Source organism: Phytophthora sojae (genome assembly GCF_000149755.1).
Source record: "Phytophthora sojae unplaced genomic scaffold PHYSOscaffold_2, whole genome shotgun sequence".
Classification (NCBI taxonomy): Eukaryota; Oomycota; class Peronosporomycetes; order Peronosporales; family Peronosporaceae; genus Phytophthora; species Phytophthora sojae.
Window position 1 is genome coordinate 5,392,079 of NW_009258116.1, and position 20,288 is coordinate 5,412,366.

Consider the following 20,288-nt stretch of genomic DNA (forward strand, 5'->3'; position numbering starts at 1 on the left):
CCGCTAAATTTGCGCGATTGGGCTGAATTTATGTACTTCACGCTGGTCCGTGTCTATTTTGCAGGTTTCTTGTTATTGTTTTGAAAAACTTGTTGATTTGGAGTGAGCTGCCAGTTTCCTGCCTCTTTTTGATAGCACTTTCGTATGCTATGCAAATCCTAGGAGGATCATCACGGAAATTGAAAGTGACGCTGGATAAATCAACCAAGAGACTACGAGAGTTTAACAAGGAGAAGATGCTAATTGGCTAAAACAAGTAGGCACGGAACTGGTTGTAGGCACGCAACTGGCACCTTACCTTAGCCGTGCATGACGACTCTCGCAAGTGGTCTCATGGCCCTTGCGGCAGTCTTCGCACCCGAGACACGAGTTGGCCAGCCACTTGACGCCCACCGGGTCGCCGATCTTGAGGTTGGTCCTGGTGTTCTGGCCGATTGCGGCCACGTAGCCCGTGCCTTCGTGGCCGCCGACCAGCGGCATCTTCTTGCCCTCCGGAGCGCCGGCGCCTTCCCAGATGAGAACGTCTGAGTGGCACACGCCGCTGTAGGCCATGCGGACGAGGATCTCACCGGGCTTCAGGTCTTCGGGCTGCACCACCGGCCAGTCCTTGCGGACTTGCAGCGGAGCACCCTCCGCCTCGTACATGATGGCCGCCTGTGTCTTGGGGATGTCGTAGTGCGTCTATGACTGCACCGAGAAGTGTCGGGAAGCACACGAACCGCAGCGACATTGGAATCCGTGGCCGGCCACTGCTGCCGTGAAGGACTTGGGTGCAAGCTGCGCCACACGCTTGGACGGTTGAGCGAGACGGGAGACCACACGCAGCATTGTTCGGGAGTGCTGGGGAGCTGGCAAATCTCGGAATGGGATCGACAACGAAGTGAGCTCCTTCGGGACCTCGGCGCAAGCGGTGAGAGAGCCGACGCGCGGGAAGTTGTCGACAGACAAGGTTCATCTCACAACGATTTCTGCCCGAGGATGGCACGCTTCAAAGGGCTTCGTGCTTGGTGGCCTGTAGGTCATGAACGAGTCGCGTGCGGATAACCTTGCCAACTTCAACTTGTAGCGATCGCCAGCATAGTGTGTGGCTTTGTAAGTCTGACGGCTCCATCCACGAGCACGTGATGCTTGCGGTACTTTACACGCATGAAGGGCAAACAACAATGACCACCCAGATAGCACTGAGAAGCTACCGGTTACTAACCTTACATGTCGAGGTCGGTGCGTGATGAACTTCAGTCTGTAGACGGATGGTGGATTGACGATTTATCCGAGTCCTGCCAACGTGTTGAACACGGAATTCCGATATCACTTCGCGTTGAGGGATCAAATCGAGTGACGCATCCTTTGCCCCAGCAACGACAACGGTAGCGTGAGCTCCACGGCCACCAGTGGCAGCGCAAACTTGGTCCACGGCGTTGCCGTCTTCTAAATCGACGAAGTATTTGATGCCTTACAGTACGGCATCAAATACTTCGTAGACGTACGGGCCGTACGTCTCAATCAGCTCGCGTTCGTCGTCGCCAGTGTCGATGGCCACCACCCTGTAGCCCATGGCCCGCGCGTACTGACAAGCAAACCGCCACCAACACTGGGGATCAGCCGCCGATGTATTCGTTGATATCTCTTCAAGGCGAGAGCGACAACTTAGTCTTCGAACGCGGCCCAACGGGAATGTATAGCGGCCTCGGGATCGGGCAATCTTTATGTTGAAGTAGACCGTCACTCTCGCATTCACTCCGAACTCACTTCAACTGCAGCCACACCAAACTTCGTCCACCACCACCAGCGCAGTCGTTTCGACCATTCCTCATCTGATGCAAGTCGAGCATGCCAAGTATTGGCATGGAGGAACCTTGAGGCTCAATGATAAGGGCCGCGCCGTGCGTGTGCGTGCTCGCGACTCGCGACGCGAGCGATGTCATGTGAGAGGGATGACAGCAAGCTGACACGACAGGATTTGCTGGGCCCGTCGCTTCCTCCACCAAACAAGCAGGCCGCTCACCGTGAGCAACACATCGTGAGCCTCACGATGTGTTGTTCCCTTCTCCAGGCTGAGCCTGGCAGGCTCGGCTCAGGCGTCGACTCGACATGAGTCGGTACCGGTACGCGAACGAATGCCTTCGATCGTGGCCAAGGCAACACCTGATATCGTGGTTGCAGCGAGGAATCAATACCATACCGCGGCACAGCTGGAGAGAACGCCTTACCGGTATATGGATAACGCTTTCGGCATCGCTCCGCGCAGATGACTTCAGTTTGGCTTGCTGGCGAAGCCACTTGGGGCGAGCGGAGCCATCTGCGGCGCTTGCCCCCTTCCTTGTGCGGTACTCTCAGCCCATCCGCTAATCCTATCCAGCAGAGACGCTGCCATGCTGCCAGCGGCAATATCCGAGCGTCTCTTTTAGCCGCGGGGATCCTTGGCAACGTACGTGTACTGTTCGGGCTCCATCCGTTGCCTCCGCCCCGTGAAGGTCGCAACTCACTCCAGCTCGCCATCCCCATTCGCGAATTCGCCAGCTCTCCAGCAGCAGCACAAGCAGAACTCGAGCCATGAAGCCGCAGTCGAGCTACAACGTCCCCAAGACGCAGACGGCCGTCATCTACGAGGCCGACAAGGAACCGCTGCAGGTGCGCGAGGACTGGCCGGTGGTGCAGCCCGAGGACCTCAAGCCCGGCGAGGTGCTTATCCGCATCGCCTACACGGGCGTGTGCCACTCTGACCTGTCGGTGTGGGAGGGCGAGGGCCCTCCGCTCCCCAAGCAGTTCCCTATGATCGGCGGCCACGAAGGTGCCGGCTACATCGCCGCCATCGGTGAGCACACCCGCACGAACCTCAAGATCGGCGACGCTGTTGGCGTCAAGTGGCTCGCGCACACATGCCTGGGCTGCGAGGATTGCCGCAAGGGCTATGAGACGACGTGCCCGTCCGCTGGCGTCCACGGTTTGACCTGTCACGGCTCGTTCCAGCAGTGGTGCGTGTCGTTCGCGGACCACGTGACTCCTATTCCGTCGGGCCTGGATCTGTCGGCTGCAGCTCCTATTCTGTGCGCCGGCATGACGGTGTACAAGGCACTCAAGCAGATCGGTGGCTCTCCGGGTGAGTACGTGGTGATCCCCGGCGCTGGTGGCGGTCTGGGCCACTTGGCGTGCCAGTACGCGCGGGCCATGGGCTACAAGGTGGTGGCCATCGACACTGGCGACGACAAGCGCAAGCTGATCGAGTCGTACGGCATCAAGGACTTCATCGACTTCAAGGAGGGCAACGTGATCGAGCAGGTCCGCGCTGCCACCGGCGGTCGCGGTGGTCACGCCACCATTGTGGTGGCCGACTCGACTGCCGCCTACAAGGACGCGCTTATGTTCCTGCGCCCGCACGGCACGCTCTTCGCTGTCGGTGTGCCCACTGGTGCCGCCATTGTTGCGCCAGTGGGTCTCATCATCCCGTTCGAGTTCCGCATTGTCGGCTCGTACGTCGCCAGCCGCCAAGACGCCATCGAGGCGCTGGACATGGTGGTCGAGGGCCACGTCAAGACCACGTACACCGTCGAGCCGCTCACGAACCTGCCGGACGTGTTCAAGCGCATGGCCGCCGGCCAGCTCCGCAGCCGCGTGGTGCTGGACTGCGAGTAAGTGTTAATGAGTTGTAGAGGTTGCTAGTATCGTGCGGAGATAACGCAAATTGAGTCCGCGCTTGTTTCGTACAGAGTTCTACTATCGGAAGAGGGAGTTCGTCTACAGGATGAAGTGGCTACATTTCAAGTGGTATTCAAACATCATATGCCCACAGGCACCTAGCCAGCCTTGATCGCTCTACGTCGCTTGCATGTCGCTAGGCGTCTTGTCATCAAGCACAGCCGACAAAGCATCAAATCCATCGTCTTGATACTTATCGCTTCATGATTCTGCACGAGCTCTCACCGCTGAAGACTGAACCCGAAAAAAAGAACCCACGCTCATCATGATACGCAGCTATCAGAGCTCACAAGGGCTCTATACACAAGGATAACAAATCCGATACAAAGCTAATCAAAGTCGTAATAATCGATATCCGACTCATCCGTATTATGTATTCTCAAAGGTGATTCCGGCCGGATCCGAGGTCGATCTGGAACTGTGTCTCACTTCAGTTTTGGCGGAGGTAAGCCCAGACCGACTCACCCACGACGGCGCTAGGATGACAAAGCTCGACGAGGAGGACGAGGGCGAGCAGGACCAAGACCAGGCCGCAATGAGAACGACCGCGCAGTTGCCACCCCCAGCAGACAGCAGCAATAAGGAGCAAAAGGCGGCAACGGCAACAACGGAGTCTGCCGAGCAACAGATGAGTCCGCTGTCGTCCGAGATTCTGCTGCTGCGCGAGCTTGAGCTGGCGCCCGTCATGATGTACCCGCAGCAGGTGTCGCGCGCCACGGAGATCCGCCTGTTCCTGTCGCGCATCGAGTTCATCGCCATCCACGAGGCCATCGAGCGCGAGGAGGGCGTCGTGTACTTCGTGCTGGACGTGTACCGCTACCGCCAGCAAAAGGGGCTGCCCTCCACGCGCAGCAGCCGCAGTCGCAAGCTGTCGGCGGGGCAGCCCGCGCAGCACAAGCGGCTGGCGGACCGCGAGCCGCAGAACCGCGGGCCGGACTACCAGATCGAGCAGCGCTACTCGAGCTTCGCGCGGCTGCGCTCGAACGTGGCGCACATCGCGCGCAAGCACCACCCCAAGTGCCAGGCGTGCGCGTACTGCTCCGGCCTGCTGGACTTCCTGCACGTGGCGCCGTGCAAACCTAGTCTCAAGGTCAAGTTCACGACCACCACCGAGGAGCGCAAGCACATCCTCAGCACGTTCATCAACGAGCTCGTGCGCGTGGCGCGCGAGGACTACACGACCTGCCCGAGGTCGCTGCGTGGCTACCACATCATCCCGGCGCTCGTCAAGCGCTTCCTGTCCGAGCAGACCGGCGAGTCGTTCTTCTCCTGATCAAGCAGCGGTGAGGGCAGCAAGAAAATTCAAGCGACATGGAGAAGAAAGACGGAAAAGAAGAAGAAGATGATGATGATGATGAAGAAGAAGAGGAGGAAGAAGAAGGAAAAGGGGGAGGAAGAAGGGAAAGGAGGAGAAGAAGGTTTTGATGGTTATTTAACACAAGGAACGCATTATTCACGGACAAAACGTTTACACTCCTGGCCACAATAATACGGCCACCCAACAAAATACCATAACTCTGTCAGTTTTGCTTATTATGCGGTGCGGTTTGACACAAGTAGCAAAACACGGTGCAAAAGGCCTGACATGTGTTAACGCTCGCGTTTTTGCAATCTTACGGGTGGCTCACATACAAAAAACTTTTTCGGCAAGGTGGTCACAACTTACGGCCACCCCATCCAAATACAAAATCCTATACTAATTGAATGCTTGTACAGAGTGAAGGTCGGGCAAATGACTTGAGATTTGTATGGGTCATGTTAGTGCACCTGAAAAACCCTTCTTCCTGCAGTGCTAAAGGACAATGGATGACTGCAGCAGCAACAAGTAAGGTAGATAATATTGTAACCGAAGTTGGAACAAGTATCGAGGCTTCAGTCCGCACACACGAGTACGATTCGACTCGTCACTACCAGATCAAATCTTCCCATACAAATCATATGGACGTTGTCACGACGCTACTTTAGATTTACGTTGGCATCTATATCTCCCTCAAAATCACCCGAGATCCCGCGCAATTTACAGGAGCTGTAGTTTACACTTATGCTAAGATGACCAATGCCTTCATTCTTCTCTAGGACGCGATTTAGTCCAACTAGCGGGTGCACTAACATGACCCATACAAATCTCAAGTCATTTGCCCGACCTTCACTCTGTACAAGCATTCAATTAGTATAGGATTTTGTATTTGGATGGGGTGGCCGTAAGTTGTGACCACCTTGCCGAAAAAGTTTTTTGTATGTGAGCCACCGTAAGATTGCAAAAACGCGAGCGTTAACACATGTCAGGCCTTTTGCACCGTGTTTTGCTACTTGTGTCAAACCGCACCGCATAATAAGCAAAACTGACAGAGTTATGGTATTTTGTTGGGGTGGCCGTATTATTGTGGCCAGGAGTGTATCAACCGGCGGTTCATCAACATCCCGGCGTGAATGTGTCACGTAAACAATATCCGACTCCTTGTTATTGACACCCTGGTAGTCACATTTTCTCCAGTTTGGTGTTCAGCACACCGGCAACTTCTATTGGCCCAAAGCAACGTCGGTTCCGACAACAAAAGTCTATGAAGCGAGTCGCGTCTATGGGGCCTCCTCCACTCGAAGATTCCTGATCCGATCGATGGCCATCCCGACGGCGGCCAGCGCTGGCGACGGCAGCCGCAAGCGCGCGGCGGCCCCGCGCTCCCCCAGCAGCAGCGGCAGCGGCCGTGGCGGAGGCTACGGCACCGGCGTGTTCTGCGAGTCCAAGCGCGCGGACGAGGCGCGGCCCGGGGACCCCGAGGACGACGACGACGCCAAGGACAACGACTTCTTCCTGCGGCGCGGCGCGCGCCAGCTGCAGACGCAGACGCTGCGCCTGCGCCGCAACCTGGCCTGCACCTTCATCGTGGGCGTGGGCATCGCCGTGCTGCTGCTCGTGTCCTACGTGCACACGGACAAGGCGCCGAGTCTGCGCGCGGAGACGGCCGAGAGCTCCAGCACGCGCCAGGAGCTGCTGAACCGCGTGCTGCAGCAGCTCCCGGCCTTGCAGACGCTCGAGACGAGGGCGTCCGCCAACGGAGAGCTCAATACCACGCTCACCGTGGCGGAGAAGCGCGTGGACAACGGCCCCATCGCCTTCTACACGCGCGCGTACGAGGACAGCGTGCCCGGGCCCATCCTGCTCTTGAAGCCGGGCGACGTGCTTAATATTCACCTGGTGAACAACCTAGGGCCTAATGTGCCAGGTCCGTGGATGCCCAACACCATGCACGAGCCGAACAACACCAATCTGCACTTCCACGGCATGCACGTGGACCCCACGGGCACGGAGGACAATGTGTTCCGCATTGTGGCTCCCGGAGAGAGCGCCGACACGCGCCTGCACGTGCCGCTCAACCACCCGAGAGGGCTGTTCCACTACCACCCGCACTTCCACGGCTCCGTGTTCCTGCAGATGGGGGGAGGCATGGTGGGCCCCATTGTGGTGGAGGACGATCCGGCCACGATGCCCGCGGAGTACGCGGCCATCAAGCAGAGGCACGTCGTCGTGCTGCAGGAGTTCAAGTTCAGCGGTGGCATCCTGACGTCGCTGGCCGACGCAGCCAAGGCCTCGCACAGTACGCTGGACATGGACCTCACGTACACTGGGAAGACGAAGCTGGACGCGCAGGTGCGCGAGCTGTATCCAGATGTGCAGGAAGTGGAGCGCGCGATCAGGAACGCCAAGTTATCGAAGGAGCTACTCGAAGAGATGGACGCGTCCCAGGAGAAGCCTAAGATCCCGCCGATTGCCCAGTATTTCTCAGTGAACGGCCAATATCTGCCCAAGATCGAGGTAAGGCCTCATGAGAACGTTCTGCTCCGTGTGCTGCACGCCGGTGGTACCGCCTCGTTGGAAGTGCAGGTGCCTGGCTGCTCCATCATGCTGGCGGCCAGTGACGGTCTCTACTACCCGAAGCCTCGACCGATGGAGACCGTGGTCCTCTTGCCTGGTGCCCGAGTTGATGTCGTCCTGAACTGCGAGCCGACGGCGGAGGGTGGCCCGGAGATATTGCGCCCGATTCAATCGGTCAAGGATCCCAAGCTGCATGGGTTTATGGGCAACCACTCGGATCTGTACTCTGGAGTACTGGCTTTTGTGCATGTCCAGGGTGAGTCTCTGGATGAGCCTCTAATCACCTCTGTGCCGCCACCTTCGGAGCTGTACGGCCCGGCGAAGAGCTTGCTGGATCTGTCTGCCGAGGACCGTTCTGGAATGGACCCGCTGCCTTTCGAGTTCGAGTTCACGATGGGCGACCCGGAGATGAAGGACGGATTCTTCTACAAGCCGTACTACATCAACCACGCGCTGTTCGACGGCACCAGCATTCGCACCATGAAGCTCGGCCGTGTGCAGGAGTGGGTCATCATTAACAGGAGGGACGAGAGCGGCGAAGTGACGCTGAAGAACCACCCGTTCCACCTGCACACGAACGCCTTCCAGATCGTGGACATGAGCCACGGCCACGGCGTTGACTACGAGATCGGCGATTGGCGCGATGTCATTTCCGTTCCAACCCCCGGCAACGTCACGATCCGCTTCCGCCCGGAGGACTATACTGGCATTGTTGCGGCGCATTGCCATATCCTGGGTCACTCCGATGCCGGCATGATTGCCGGTGTAGACATGATCTCCGGCGACTAAATTACCTGTGAATATCCGATTCTCCTATAGGTTTCCTCGTAAAACTTGGGCTCGCTCTAATATACTCGCTGCAATACCAGCTCGTCTCGCCGTCTCGATAGCGAAGCTGTCGCTCGCAATACCATATTTCAGCACATAATGGAATGTCACCACATCTCCTGCTTCCGCGTCTCCACATTCCGCACCACCGCGTTCGTAGAACTGATACTCCAGCTGTTTCATTTGGCATTTGTCGCCTAGACGATCCTGCAGCTTCTGGATCGATGCAGTATGGTGCGTTGCAAACACGACATGACATCCAACAGTCTCAACGAAGTACAGTATTTGAGCAACCCCCACGGCTTCAGCATAGTGAGCTGCCATGCCAAAGCCGATCTCATCGATGAGAACCAGCGATCTCTTCGTTGCGTTACGGGAAATTGAGCCCAGCGCGGTGAGTTCTTGAGCACAAGCTGGAGTACCGCGATTTTGAGGGTTTAACGTCGTTGTGCTGCGGTGCATGAGTGTGTAGACACCATCGAACAATGATAATCGGACGCTTGAAGCAGGAACAAAGGAGCCCATTTGAGCGAGGATCACCACCAACGCACACATGCGGAGCAGACTCGTCTTGCCGCCCATGTTCGGGCCAGAAACCACAAACAGGGAGCCTGGGGAGTCCGCGCTGCTTGACATCAGCACCGAGTTGCTGATGTAGGAAGATCCTTCCAGCAGCATCTCAATAATGGGGTGTCGACCATCGACGATCTCCAGTGTTGTGCTGTCGTCCTCGACGAACTCGGGCAGAGTGTAGTTCGGATAGCTCTGAGCTACCGTTGCCAACGAGCACAGCGCGTCGAGGTTCGCCAAGATGTCAACACAGTTCATCCCCACCACGTACACTTGACCGTCCACATCACTAACAAACTGCCGCCACGTGGATCGAACCATTTGATCCTTCTGCTCCTTGACAAATTCCTCCTGCACGTGAAGCTGGATGATTTCCTTGGGGTGGAACCGGACGAGTTTCTTGGTGGAGTTCACGACGAGCCAGCTGCGCGGTACCGTGTGGAGATCGCTACGTTTAACCTCGATCAAATGGTGGATGTCATTCAACGCTCCACCTCGAAACGTAGTGTATTCCAGCGATGGGTTGTCGAGGACACCCCGGCAGCACACAAGAATTGCGTCATACTGTCTTTCCAGCGTCTCTAGCTCATGAGAGAGATCTTGGTACGTGCGAGCCTGTGACGGCTTCCTCCGAAGTCGTCTCTGGATGGTGTCCTCGACATCATTACGCCTCGCGGCTTTGGTATCAATTTCATTGAGAAGATCCGATAGGCGAGGATCCAGCATCGGATAGCTGCCGAGGAGCCTTACGAGGAGAGTAGCCGGCTCTGAATTCCCAGTTGTGCGTGAATTGTCCGGGGACGAAGCGAGCATTAATTTGAGTTCCTTGGTATGCCCTTCGAGATCCTGCAGGATTTGGAGCGCACCGACAGCTTGGCTGGGAGTCGCTTTTCCAAGATGAACTTGCTGTAGAAACGTCAGTAGGTGCTTGGAGCGGGGCAATACAGTCGTTGTCAGCTCTTCGTACGCAATTCGGTGCGATAGTGATTCTGTTGACAGCGGCCCGGGAGGGAATGCCAAGCTCTCGATCGTTTTTTGCCGCTCCATGATCTCCGGAATAGAGCCGAGCGGAGTGTGTATCCAGTCGCGAAGTTTTCTGGCACCAGCATTCGTTTTCGTGTGGTTCAGCACTGATAATAACGATCCGACGCCGCGTTTGGTGGTCTGTACAATGCAACACAACCACGAAACATCCGAGTTAAGAAGAATATGCTGTCGCTAAAGAATGCAAATTGCACAGGACGTACTGAATTCACAAACAGATCAAGATCTCGGTGAGCTTCTGCGGGGAGGTAGAACTGTCCCGTAAACGCTGCCGTGGGGCTGGCCAAGCTCGAGTAGTTGGGTGCAATGAGCGTCTGGACCATATCGAGTGAAGAGAGGTATTTCCACATGCCCCCAAAGCAGCACACGCAAAGCTTCGGCAGACTCGGACAGGCGACCACGCTTGTGTACTCAGACTCAGCCTCACGAAATACGCCGGAAAACGTCTCCTTAGCCAGCGAGAACTCAAAGAACTCGTTCGGTATCCTCTCCACGCGAATGCAGGAACGTAGCTCTTCGTCTCCAGAGGAGTCACTCGCAATAAAGACTGAATCACTCTGTGCTGTCACGAAACTTTCCAGCACTTGCTCTGTGTAGGCGCTGAGTCGGCCCGCAGGAAGCACAAACTCAACTGGGTCGAGCGATTCCAGAGTCCGCTGCAAGCGTTGGCGCTTGCCATCTAGATAGTCATTCATCACTTACACATAAATTCTTTATCAACTCCATCCGCATCAAGTTCTTCAGCCGCACCGTCTTCAAATTCGTCAAATTTGGTCTCCCCGGTGTGTACGTCGTGCACAAAGATACCAATTCGCACTTCCTCCGAGAACGCCTGGCAAAAAGGTCATCGTCAGTATCATTTCCGTTGTCAACATCCGAAAAAGCAAGCACGCATTGGTTGGATGTGAACGTGCCTGGCTCCGCTTGGTCTCTTCGTCGATCTCGTGCATCGACTGTGAGAAGAAAGGCTTTGAGTGCACAGACGCCTCCACAATGCACGCAATGAACCTCGTGCGAGTGTCTTCCTCCTCGTCGCTGTCGTCACCCCCTTCATCCACGTCAGGAATTGTAGCGCGCGTATACACCTCCGCCACACACCTGCACTCAACCCCATACCATTCATTATTCCCTCTCCAAATGCCACAACCGCCTCCACCACAAACTGATACCTCACCGTTCAAGCGGTTTGCGTTGTGCGCCAGGCGTCTTGGACGCCGCACGCGTTGCAACGGAGTCCGTTTGCCGCACGACCCCCACCTTGAACCCAGCGTGGACCAGTCGTCGAGCATGGAACAACGTCCGGTGCACGGGCACCGACGCCTCCACGAAATTCTTGTGTCGCTGCGCTCGAATGCCCAACACCGCAGCCGCATTCTACCACCCCACAGCAATTAGTGTATAGCCTTTCATAATGGATACATGGCTTCTCCCCCCCCCCACCTCCGCGTCCTCGGCAAAGATCCGCATGCGGTAGCCGCACTCGAACAGCAGCAGCGTGTCTGGGTGCGTCCTGCGCAGCCTCACGACCTGCTTCTCCATGGCCGTGAGTCGCTGCAAGTTTGCGTCGGCCGCATCTTTCTCTGCGGCTTTCGCCTCTTCTCGCTGCTTGCGCTTGCGTGATTGCAACGCAGCCAGCACCGAGCGCTCAGGCCCAGGAGGGTCATCCCCGACGCCTCCGAAGTACTTGGAGTGGAGGCTCATTCTGGAATGACTCTCGCGTGTTTTACATGTTAACTACACTGCGCGGTGATTGGTGGCCTGTCGCAGGTTTGGTGTAGGTATGTAGGTTGAAGGCTCAATCCAACTGCTTCAAGGTGCTCACAACTGGAAAAGCGCCGCACCGGACAAGAGAAGTCAAGCGAGTTGACTCGAGGATTATTTAAACCATGGGCCCGACCTCCGCCGTTGAAGACAGCGAGCCGCGCCGCAGCTTGGACGCGGAGCTGGGGCGCCGCCTGTCGCAGCTCTCGGACAGCGCCAAGTTCGCCGTGACACTCAACGAGATCCAGCGCGTGGCCATCCGCGGCGTGTACGACAGCCCCGAGCACGACGGCGCCACCATGTACGTGGTGGACGTCTTCCTGCAGCGCTCGCAGAAGGGTCTACCTGTCTCCAAGGCCAACGAGAGCGTGCGCGCGCGCAAGCGGCGGCTGCTGCACGAGCAGGACCAAGAGCGGCCCGAATGCCGCGCGCAGCGCCGCTACTCGGACTTCCGCGCGCTGCGCCGCCAGATCTGCGAGGTCGTGGACGTCGCGGACGACCAGATGCACCCCGTGTGGTGCTCGTACTGCTGCCGTGTGCTGTGGCTCGCGACGTACGGCGGCTTCCCGTCGCGCGTCCCGAACCGGGGCGTCGTCGCCACCTGCACGGGCTGGCATCGCCTCGTGACGCGCAGCCGCAAGCACAAGCTCGAGCACTTCATCAACGAGCTGCTGGCCGCCGCCAAGGACGAGTCCTATCGCCACGGCAGCGCGCAGTGCCAGCGCTTCGTCACGGTCTCGCAGCTGCTGCAGGCGTTCCTGCTGGAGCCACACGCGCAGGCCTCGTAGGAAGGAGCTGCTGGGTACACATTGTTGAGCGCAGTGACCAAGTACTGTACGTGTATACGCCCCAACCCGTGCGTTGCGACAAAATGGAAAGTTAATGCCGCCACGTTGGCGTCTCTTTGCCAAAAGAAGGTTGAGCATTGCAGTAGACGTCTGCAAGAACGCGCTGCTATTCAACTATTGCCGCGCCAAGGCAGTCTAGGACTCCTAGTAAGGAGATCGACGGATGCAGCGAGGACGAGGACAGGATGGGGACACCCTCATGCACATTTAGCGACGAGATGGTCATCAAGCGGCGCGCAAAAGTTTACTCCCGAAACGGGCGCCCGATTACGCGTGCTTGTCAAACAACCGGTATACCGGTAAATCAGTTCCTAAGCTAGGTTCTAGCCTAGATCTCAGCCTACATGTGTAGCTTCAACCATCAGGGGAGGTCTGAAGTTCCGCCCCCCGCCTCAGCACACAATTCAGAAGCGCACCAAGATGCGACCCGAGAGCGACCGCAGCAGCAGCAGCAGCAGCTTGGAGCAGAGCGACGACACGGAGCGCGGCAGCCTCGACGCCAACCTGGGGCGCCGCCTCTCGCAGTCGCTGTCGCAGCTGTCCTGCAGCGCCAAGTCCGCGGTCTCGCTGAACCAGATCAGCCACGTCGCCATCCGAGCCGCGCACAACCGCGCCGAGCACCAGCACGGCCCCGTGGTGACCGTCTACGTCATGGACGTCTTCCTACAGGACGTGCTGAAAGGATTGCCCAAGTCTGCAGCGAATCGGGACAAGCACAAGCGCACGTGGCGCCAGAAGCCCGAGAAGCGGAGCGAGCACGTCGACTACCAGGTGGAGCACCGCTACTCGTCCTTCCGGCTGCTGCGGCAGCGCATCCTGAACGTTGTCAGCGCGCCGAGTGAGAGCGACTCCCACCCGCTGTGGTGTGCCTACTGCAGCCGCGTTTTGTGGCTGGTCACGGCGGGAGACTTCCCGTCGCCGTATCCGAGCAAGGGCCCCGTGGCGACGTACACGGGCTGGAGACGACTACTCGTGCACTCGAGGAAGCACGGACTGGAGAAGTTCATCAACGAGCTGCTGACTGCAACGAAGGACGTGTCGTACCGCTACAGCGCCGTCCAGTGCGAGCGCTACGCGACGGTGTCGGGGTTTCTGAACGAGTTCCTGGCGGATCTGCACCTGCGGACTGCGCTGAGCTCGACCGCGCTGAGCTGTTGCTAGGAAGGGTCTGTTGGCGAGTACAGTGGAGAGAGGTGAGCAACACCGAGCTATCAGTAAGTGATGAGTGCTATAAACCCAATACATGTATGCCGTTGCATGCTGCTTTCCATAATGTGCTGCTTGTCATAGCGATGCATACTTGCCTGGTACAGTTATCGCCGCTGAAGCAGAAAGCACGATGGTCATTGCTGACCGAGTTTGTCGTGCGATACACACCGTTGCTCAGCGTCGCAGGTTCGCGCCTGCTCCTGCCACGACTGGTCTGTCGCTGCGCTGCTGCTCCCTCGCGTCTTGCAAAGGCATCGATGTTGGATGTGTACTGCTGCTCGGCGCCGCGGCGAGCCTCACGCGATCGGGTGGCTCAGAGCCAGCCAGCGGCGCCGAGCGCGTTCTTGGCGAGTCACGTCGTGATCACGGCGAGAGCAAGCGCGCAGGCAAGATGACTCCACCGGGAAAAATCCGCGAGCCAGCACGGCGGCTTTGAAGCACGGCACCTGCGTCGAACATCAGCCCTGATACGCAGCGGCCACCGCGTACAACACGTAGGTCAGCTACATGTACATGTAATAGCTCTGCCGTCCTTGAGGCCTCGCCTTCCTCGCTCCGCCCGGGCCTCCAGCACATGTTGGCCCATGAAATCGGCGATCCTCCAGAGGACTTCGTAATCAGGAAACGCCCATCTCCCTCCTGCGACAGGGCGCAGCTCACCCATCATGTGGCCCACACGAGGTTCGACGTTCGCACAGCTCATTTATACAAGAGCACACACATTTGCGCAGCATAAAGACATTGATCAAGTCTAAAAGACACGCTCTTGCGCCAGACTCCCGAGAGCCGTCTAGCTGTGGTGCCTTCAAGGACCCATTTATTTTGCGTGCTTGATGGGCCATCACAATCAAACGCGCGCTGGACCGCTCAAGCCACTCGATCAATCTTAATGAGTCTGCGTCTCCCGTCCAAGTCCGACGCCGACGTCCATGCCGAGCGGCGCGACGACTCGCCGCGCGAGCTGGGCCCGAGCATGAGTCCGGGCCGCCGCCTCGCGCAGCTGTCGACGACGGCCAAGTCCGCTATGTCGCTCAACGAGATCTACCGCGTCGAGATCAGCAGCACGTACGAGACCGACGGCGTCACCATGTACGTCGTCAGCGTGTTCCTGCGCACCACGCAGAAGGGTCTGCCGACCATGGAGACGCTGGACCAGCGCAGGAGACGTCTGCGCCGCGAGTACCAGGGCCAGACGCCCGACTACCATGTCGAGCACCGGTACTCGGACTTCCGCGCCATGGTCAAGAGCATCTCGAACGTGGTGAACGACCACGATCACTTCCGCTTCTGCGCGTACTGCAGCCGCGTGGGCACCACGGAGTCGGCCGCTGGCTTCCCGCCGCGCGTACCCAACCGCGGCCCGCTCTCAGCGGGGCTGCGCCAATTGCTGGCACGCGTCCGGAAACACCGCCTCGAGCGCTTCATGAACCAGATGCTCAAGGCCTCCAAGGACATGTCGTACCGCACCAGCGCAAGCTGCCACTGCGGACGCTTCATCATCGTCTCGCAGATCTTGAACAGTTTCCTCGCACAGCCCGAGGGCAGCGCGCGCGCCTCCGTCGCCGCCGTGACCGAGGAGAGGACCGTATTGAGTCGATTGACCACGATATAACTTGCCACCATTAATTTACGCGTAATGAATGTCCATGTCTCAACCAAGCCAAAGCCTCATCTTCTCCTTCCGCCTTCTCGCGCCGGTGGTATGCTGAGACGAGCTTGTCCTCGCTGACAGCAGCTGACGAAACCCGTTCCTTTTGATCGCCTTCACCACCGCCGGCGGCGCGAAAAGTGTGTTCATCGTATCAAAAAGCAGTGGACGGCCTTTTCACCTGCTGCGCTTTGTCAGGCGATGCAAAGTGCCTTTGTGTTTGAAGTTGGTCGGCTCTTGTGCGCATGCGACGAAGGCGCTATAAAGGCACCGCCCGCCCGCCTTCAGCTCGCGATGGTGATGAACGCCTCGACTGCCCCGCGATTTGCACTCCATTTGAGCATGCACTTTTCGGCGTGCTCGTCTACTAGACGCCCGAGATCCAAAAGCTGCCGCACGCCAGGCCAACCGTTGCCGCCACCTCGATCCTGCGAGCATGCGATCCTAGCTTCAGCTTCAGCTTCGGCTGTAAACGAACGGCGGCTCGAAAGACTCGAAAGAGAACCGGTACACCGGTATCGTACCGCTTATATCACGCATCTCATTGGCTATCAACTTCAACTTTGCCCTTTCTGCTCGTTGACGTCTGCTGGTCCTGTACTGTACGGCCCATAATCCGCCCCCTCCCATGGGAGACTTTGTATCACACCTGAGCTTCACATCGGAATTTCCTGCGCACCTCACAAGAGAGCCTCCAAGTGAAGCATGAGAGCGAGCGCCAGCCACGACGACCAGCTGCTCTTCGAGCTGCAGAGCCGCAGCAGCGTGCCGAGCCTCGTCACCACCGCCAGCTCGTCCGAAGACAGTGACGAGCTCAGCGACCTGCAGTCGCGCCGCAGCCTGGACGCAGCGCTGGGTCGCCTCTCGTGCCTCTCGTCCATCGCCAAGTTCGCCATGAAGCTCAACCAGATCCACCACGTCAAGATCTGCGCCACCTACGACGAAAGCGAAGGCGGCGCCACCGTCTACGTCATGAACGTCTACCTGCGCTACGTGCAGAAGGGTCTCCCGCCGCCGCCGCCTGCCGGTGAGTCCGAGGGTCAGCGCAAGAAGCGGCTGCGGCGCGAGAGGGAGCTCGAGCACCCCGTGTACCAGGTGGAGCACCGCTACTCGGCGTTCCGCGAGCTGCGGAGGCGCATCATGAAGACCGTCAACGCGCGCAGTGACAACAGGTATCACCAGCAGTGCGCGTACTGCAGTCGCATCAAGTTCATCGACTCGTCCACGAGCTTCCCGCCGCGCGTGCCGAACCGCGGGCTGGTGGCGACCTGCACGGGCTGGCGCCAGCTTTGCACGCACTTCCGCAAGCGGCAGCTCGAAGGCTTCCTCAACCAGCTGCTCAGAGCGGCCAAGGACCTGTCGTACCGCACAGGCAGCGGCCAGTGCGAGCGGTTCCTCGTCGTCTCGCAGATCCTCAGCTCGTTCCTGTCGGCGGAGAGCATGCGCGCGACCGAGAGCGTGTGGTAATCGTCCGGAAGCGTGATGCTGATGCCGCCGATGCATACGTCGAGCCTGTGGTCCGAGATAGTTTAGCTCAGCTCAGCCACGTTAGCGCTGGTTGATCAATACTTAAAGTAAGTATAAGTATCGTACGTGTCATGCCTGTTCTAGTCTGTGGCGTTGTGCGTCAAGTTGCTCGTGCGGTGCCGAGTGCAATCGCATCTTTTCGATGGGGATCGCGTGCCCGCTTCAGCCCCGCTTCAGTCGTTAGAAGACGCCCATTTGCAAATACAGGTGCTCCAGTTTGAGCAGCTCCGCCGTCGTAAGCGCCGTCGAGGCAACCGCAGTCGACTGTTTTAGAACATTGGGGGGCCGGAGGCTTTGCCGATACTGTTGTGGTGGTGGAAGTTCTTCTCGCTTGAGGCTCAAGTCGATCAGCGTCGGTGGCCTCAATGCACTTGTGCGACGCGCCGGTGTCGGTGGTACGGGTGCCAGCGCGATTTGCACCCCCGGGCGAAGCGCGCCGGCATAACACCGCTACACTGTACATGTATGATAACAGGTGCCGGCCCTCTATCGTGGCATGGTAGACGTCACCCACTACAGTGGTGTAGTGGGTCGATGCTGCTGGCCTAGCGACGACACTGTTGGCTGATGGAGTATCGTGGTGGCGTGAACCCCTTTTCGGCCAATGGCTCCGTTTTACATGGGTCGGAACGAGGGGTTACACTGGGTTACACCCTCTTTGTGAGATGGGCCCGGCTCTGCCGCGCCATGATTACACACTGCTGAACCCATATCCGACACAAGCGGCAGAAGACTTGGCCCCGGACTGCGCTCGTCTCGGCTCGGCTCGGCTCGAAACCCGCCCGCAATTCGGCGCCGCCTGCTGTCTTGCCGCACGACAGCCTGCTTGCAGCAGCGCCATTCCAGCGACCGGCGGCTGGAAGCCACTGCGAGCCGCCACTTCGACGCGCATGTCAAACCGCGGCGCGAGGCATCCCCCTTCTCCTCAGTCGCCTTCCATTTACCGTCCCCACACCGGTATCTCACCCGTGAAAAAACTGCCGCGCTCGATGTGACAACCAGTCTTCCTTCATACTCCCACCCTACTCCCTACAGTAAACACGGCCACGTTGCGTACCTCTTCAAGATCACCGACAAGCCAACACAGTACGCCGAGCTACACACAGCACTGGCTCACAACCGAAAGCGCCGTCGACAGCGCAAGCGAAATTCCCAACCTCAGCCGCGCGATGGTGGCCGCCAGCGACTTGGACGAGATGGACGTGTGCACGGACACGGCGAGCGAGCGCTCGAGCCTGGACACGGTGGAGCTGCTGGGCGCGCGCCTCTCGCAGCTCTCCCGCGCCAAGGTGGCCGTGGCGCTCAACAGCGTCCACCACGTGCAGATGTGCACGGCGTACGACCGCGAGGGCCACGTGACGGCCTACGTGCTGGACGTGTTCCTGCAGGCGGCACCCAGAGGTCTGCCCGTGGCGTCGGCCGCGACCGGCAGGAGCAAGAGCAAACACACTCAGAAGCATAGCAGGAGCGAGCGCGTGCGGCGGGGGTTGCGCGAGGAGGACGAGCTGCGCGCCGACTACCAGGTGGAGCACCGCTACTCGACGTTCCGCGCGCTGCGCGAGCGCATCGGGGCGGCGGTGGCGGCGCCCAAGGACAAGTCGCACCCGCAGTGGTGTCCGTACTGCACGCGCGTGCGGGAACTGGTGAGCTCGGGCGTGTTCCCGTCGCGGTTCCCGAGCCGCGGGCGCGTGGCCGTCGCCGTGGGTCTGCACGACTACGTGGTGCGCAGTCGCGAGGCGCGTCTAGAGACGTTCGTGAACTTGCTGCTGCGCGCTGCCAAGGACGTTTCGTACCGCTCCGGCTGCAGTCCGTGCGGGCGGTTCGAGGTGGTGTCGAGGCTGCTGAGCGACTTCCTGACGGAGCCGCACCTGCGCGCGTCGGGCGGCGCGTGGTGACGAGGCCGGCCTGCAGGCCCGCGGAGCAGGAGCAAAGCGGCAGGAGAGCAGCGCGCCTGCAAGTTGTCGGAGCAAGCCGACCGAGCGGCGGAGAGCCAGCCGCCAGCCAGCCAGCCAAGAAGCGAGCGACGGACGAGCGAGCGAGGGCATGGCGCGTTAGGAGAGTAGGCACGGATCGTGCAGTTGGGTGTCGTGGCGTGTTATTTGGCGTAAACGGTCTTGCAGCGAGCGCCTGGATATTCATATAAAGGCTTGAGCTTTTTTTTCGTGAGCTTTGCTGCGGCTGACTTATGGTTAGAGCTGAAGTTTTCACTGTGCTGCACGGTGTAATCTTGGCTCAAGATTCTTGAAAGAGATCCGCTGCAAAAGCACCGGGAAGCCGGCAGGTTGGGCTTGCAGTGCGAGTTCCAGCAGCAATGCTATGGTTGGACATTTTAGCGATATTTTTCAGCACACCCTCGATCAGCAAGTCGCGCGCAAGAAACGCTCGGGGTCAACACTGACCCGAGACGGTTTCCTGCGTCAATCCTGAACAATTGGGCCAACATACATTTAACGCTAGCGCAGGTATCGCATGCTTGCTCTGGCGGAGATACCGTGCCGTCATCCCGATGCTGATAGCACCTGCTCGCCAACACGAAAGAAACGCTGCCACCTATCGACAGTCATTCGCTTCCAGTCACATGACTTGGACAATCTAGAGCTTGGTATCTCTGCACCACCTCGCCCAGGATTCGCTTTCAGTCAAAAGACATGGGCAATCTACAGTGTACTGTGCATGTAGAGCTGGGAATCGCTGCAGGATAATGTCCTCGCATGACTGCAAGCCCATGTCAGCTCAACTATTCAATTGTTCAGCACTTCATGCGTTCCCAGCCGTGCTGCAGCCACCACAACAACTTCAAGCCGCAGCAAAGCTCGCGAAAAAAAGCTCAAGCCTTTATATGAATATCCAGGCGCTCGCTGCAAGACCGTTTACGCCAAATAACACGCCACGACACCCAACTGCACGATCCGTGCCTACTCTCCTAACGCGCCATGCCCTCGCTCGCTCGTCCGTCGCTCGCTTCTTGGCTGGCTGGCTGGCGGCTGGCTCTCCGCCGCTCGGTCGGCTTGCTCCGACAACTTGCAGGCGCGCTGCTCTCCTGCCGCTTTGCTCCTGCTCCGCGGGCCTGCAGGCCGGCCTCGTCACCACGCGCCGCCCGACGCGCGCAGGTGCGGCTCCGTCAGGAAGTCGCTCAGCAGCCTCGACACCACCTCGAACCGCCCGCACGGACTGCAGCCGGAGCGGTACGAAACGTCCTTGGCAGCGCGCAGCAGCAAGTTCACGAACGTCTCTAGACGCGCCTCGCGACTGCGCACCACGTAGTCGTGCAGACCCACGGCGA

At 58.7% G+C, this 20,288-nt stretch overlaps 11 protein-coding genes across 11 annotated transcripts; 9 read left to right on the forward strand and 2 right to left on the reverse strand.

Annotated features, from left to right (window-relative positions):
• Positions 1–2,553: 2,553 nt before the first annotated feature.
• Positions 2,554–3,633, forward strand: PHYSODRAFT_483665 (hypothetical protein; the record flags this gene model as incomplete). The annotated part of the gene is made up of 1 exon (XM_009521475.1): positions 2,554–3,633. The coding sequence occupies one exon, from the start codon at positions 2,554–2,556 to the stop codon at positions 3,631–3,633; it is 1,080 nt and encodes a 359-aa protein (XP_009519770.1).
• Positions 3,634–4,324: 691 nt separating this feature from the next.
• PHYSODRAFT_484450 (hypothetical protein) lies at positions 4,325–4,969 on the forward strand (the record flags this gene model as incomplete). Its single annotated transcript, XM_009521476.1, has 1 exon — positions 4,325–4,969. One exon carries the CDS (start codon positions 4,325–4,327, stop codon positions 4,967–4,969), a length of 645 nt encoding a protein of 214 aa, XP_009519771.1.
• A 1,344-nt stretch (positions 4,970–6,313) lies between these two features.
• Positions 6,314–8,374, forward strand: PHYSODRAFT_554641 (hypothetical protein; the record flags this gene model as incomplete). The annotated part of the gene is made up of 1 exon (XM_009521477.1): positions 6,314–8,374. The coding sequence occupies one exon, from the start codon at positions 6,314–6,316 to the stop codon at positions 8,357–8,359; it is 2,046 nt and encodes a 681-aa protein (XP_009519772.1). The 3' UTR covers positions 8,360–8,374.
• A 9-nt stretch (positions 8,375–8,383) lies between these two features.
• On the reverse strand, positions 8,384–11,551 carry PHYSODRAFT_311440 (hypothetical protein; the record flags this gene model as incomplete). The annotated part of the gene is made up of 6 exons (XM_009521478.1): positions 8,384–10,132; positions 10,216–10,691; positions 10,763–10,844; positions 10,927–11,110; positions 11,187–11,386; positions 11,453–11,551. 6 exons carry the CDS (start codon positions 11,549–11,551, stop codon positions 8,384–8,386), a joined length of 2,790 nt encoding a protein of 929 aa, XP_009519773.1.
• A 347-nt stretch (positions 11,552–11,898) lies between these two features.
• Positions 11,899–12,561, forward strand: PHYSODRAFT_478151 (hypothetical protein; the record flags this gene model as incomplete). Its single annotated transcript, XM_009521479.1, has 2 exons — positions 11,899–12,087; positions 12,157–12,561. 2 exons carry the CDS (start codon positions 11,899–11,901, stop codon positions 12,559–12,561), a joined length of 594 nt encoding a protein of 197 aa, XP_009519774.1.
• A 480-nt stretch (positions 12,562–13,041) lies between these two features.
• PHYSODRAFT_325601 (hypothetical protein) lies at positions 13,042–13,782 on the forward strand (the record flags this gene model as incomplete). Its single annotated transcript, XM_009521480.1, has 1 exon — positions 13,042–13,782. One exon carries the CDS (start codon positions 13,042–13,044, stop codon positions 13,780–13,782), a length of 741 nt encoding a protein of 246 aa, XP_009519775.1.
• A 178-nt stretch (positions 13,783–13,960) lies between these two features.
• Positions 13,961–14,266, forward strand: PHYSODRAFT_325602 (hypothetical protein; the record flags this gene model as incomplete). The annotated part of the gene is made up of 1 exon (XM_009521481.1): positions 13,961–14,266. The coding sequence occupies one exon, from the start codon at positions 13,961–13,963 to the stop codon at positions 14,264–14,266; it is 306 nt and encodes a 101-aa protein (XP_009519776.1).
• Positions 14,267–14,719: 453 nt separating this feature from the next.
• PHYSODRAFT_481577 (hypothetical protein) lies at positions 14,720–15,442 on the forward strand (the record flags this gene model as incomplete). The annotated part of the gene is made up of 1 exon (XM_009521482.1): positions 14,720–15,442. The coding sequence occupies one exon, from the start codon at positions 14,720–14,722 to the stop codon at positions 15,440–15,442; it is 723 nt and encodes a 240-aa protein (XP_009519777.1).
• A 741-nt stretch (positions 15,443–16,183) lies between these two features.
• Positions 16,184–16,945, forward strand: PHYSODRAFT_479970 (hypothetical protein; the record flags this gene model as incomplete). Its single annotated transcript, XM_009521483.1, has 1 exon — positions 16,184–16,945. The coding sequence occupies one exon, from the start codon at positions 16,184–16,186 to the stop codon at positions 16,943–16,945; it is 762 nt and encodes a 253-aa protein (XP_009519778.1).
• A 1,229-nt stretch (positions 16,946–18,174) lies between these two features.
• Positions 18,175–18,900, forward strand: PHYSODRAFT_484316 (hypothetical protein; the record flags this gene model as incomplete). Its single annotated transcript, XM_009521484.1, has 1 exon — positions 18,175–18,900. The coding sequence occupies one exon, from the start codon at positions 18,175–18,177 to the stop codon at positions 18,898–18,900; it is 726 nt and encodes a 241-aa protein (XP_009519779.1).
• Positions 18,901–20,088: 1,188 nt separating this feature from the next.
• PHYSODRAFT_325606 (hypothetical protein) lies at positions 20,089–20,253 on the reverse strand (the record flags this gene model as incomplete). Its single annotated transcript, XM_009521485.1, has 1 exon — positions 20,089–20,253. A coding segment is annotated over one exon (165 nt), but the record flags the coding sequence as incomplete, so codon positions are not given.
• Between the last annotated feature and the right edge of the window lie 35 nt (positions 20,254–20,288).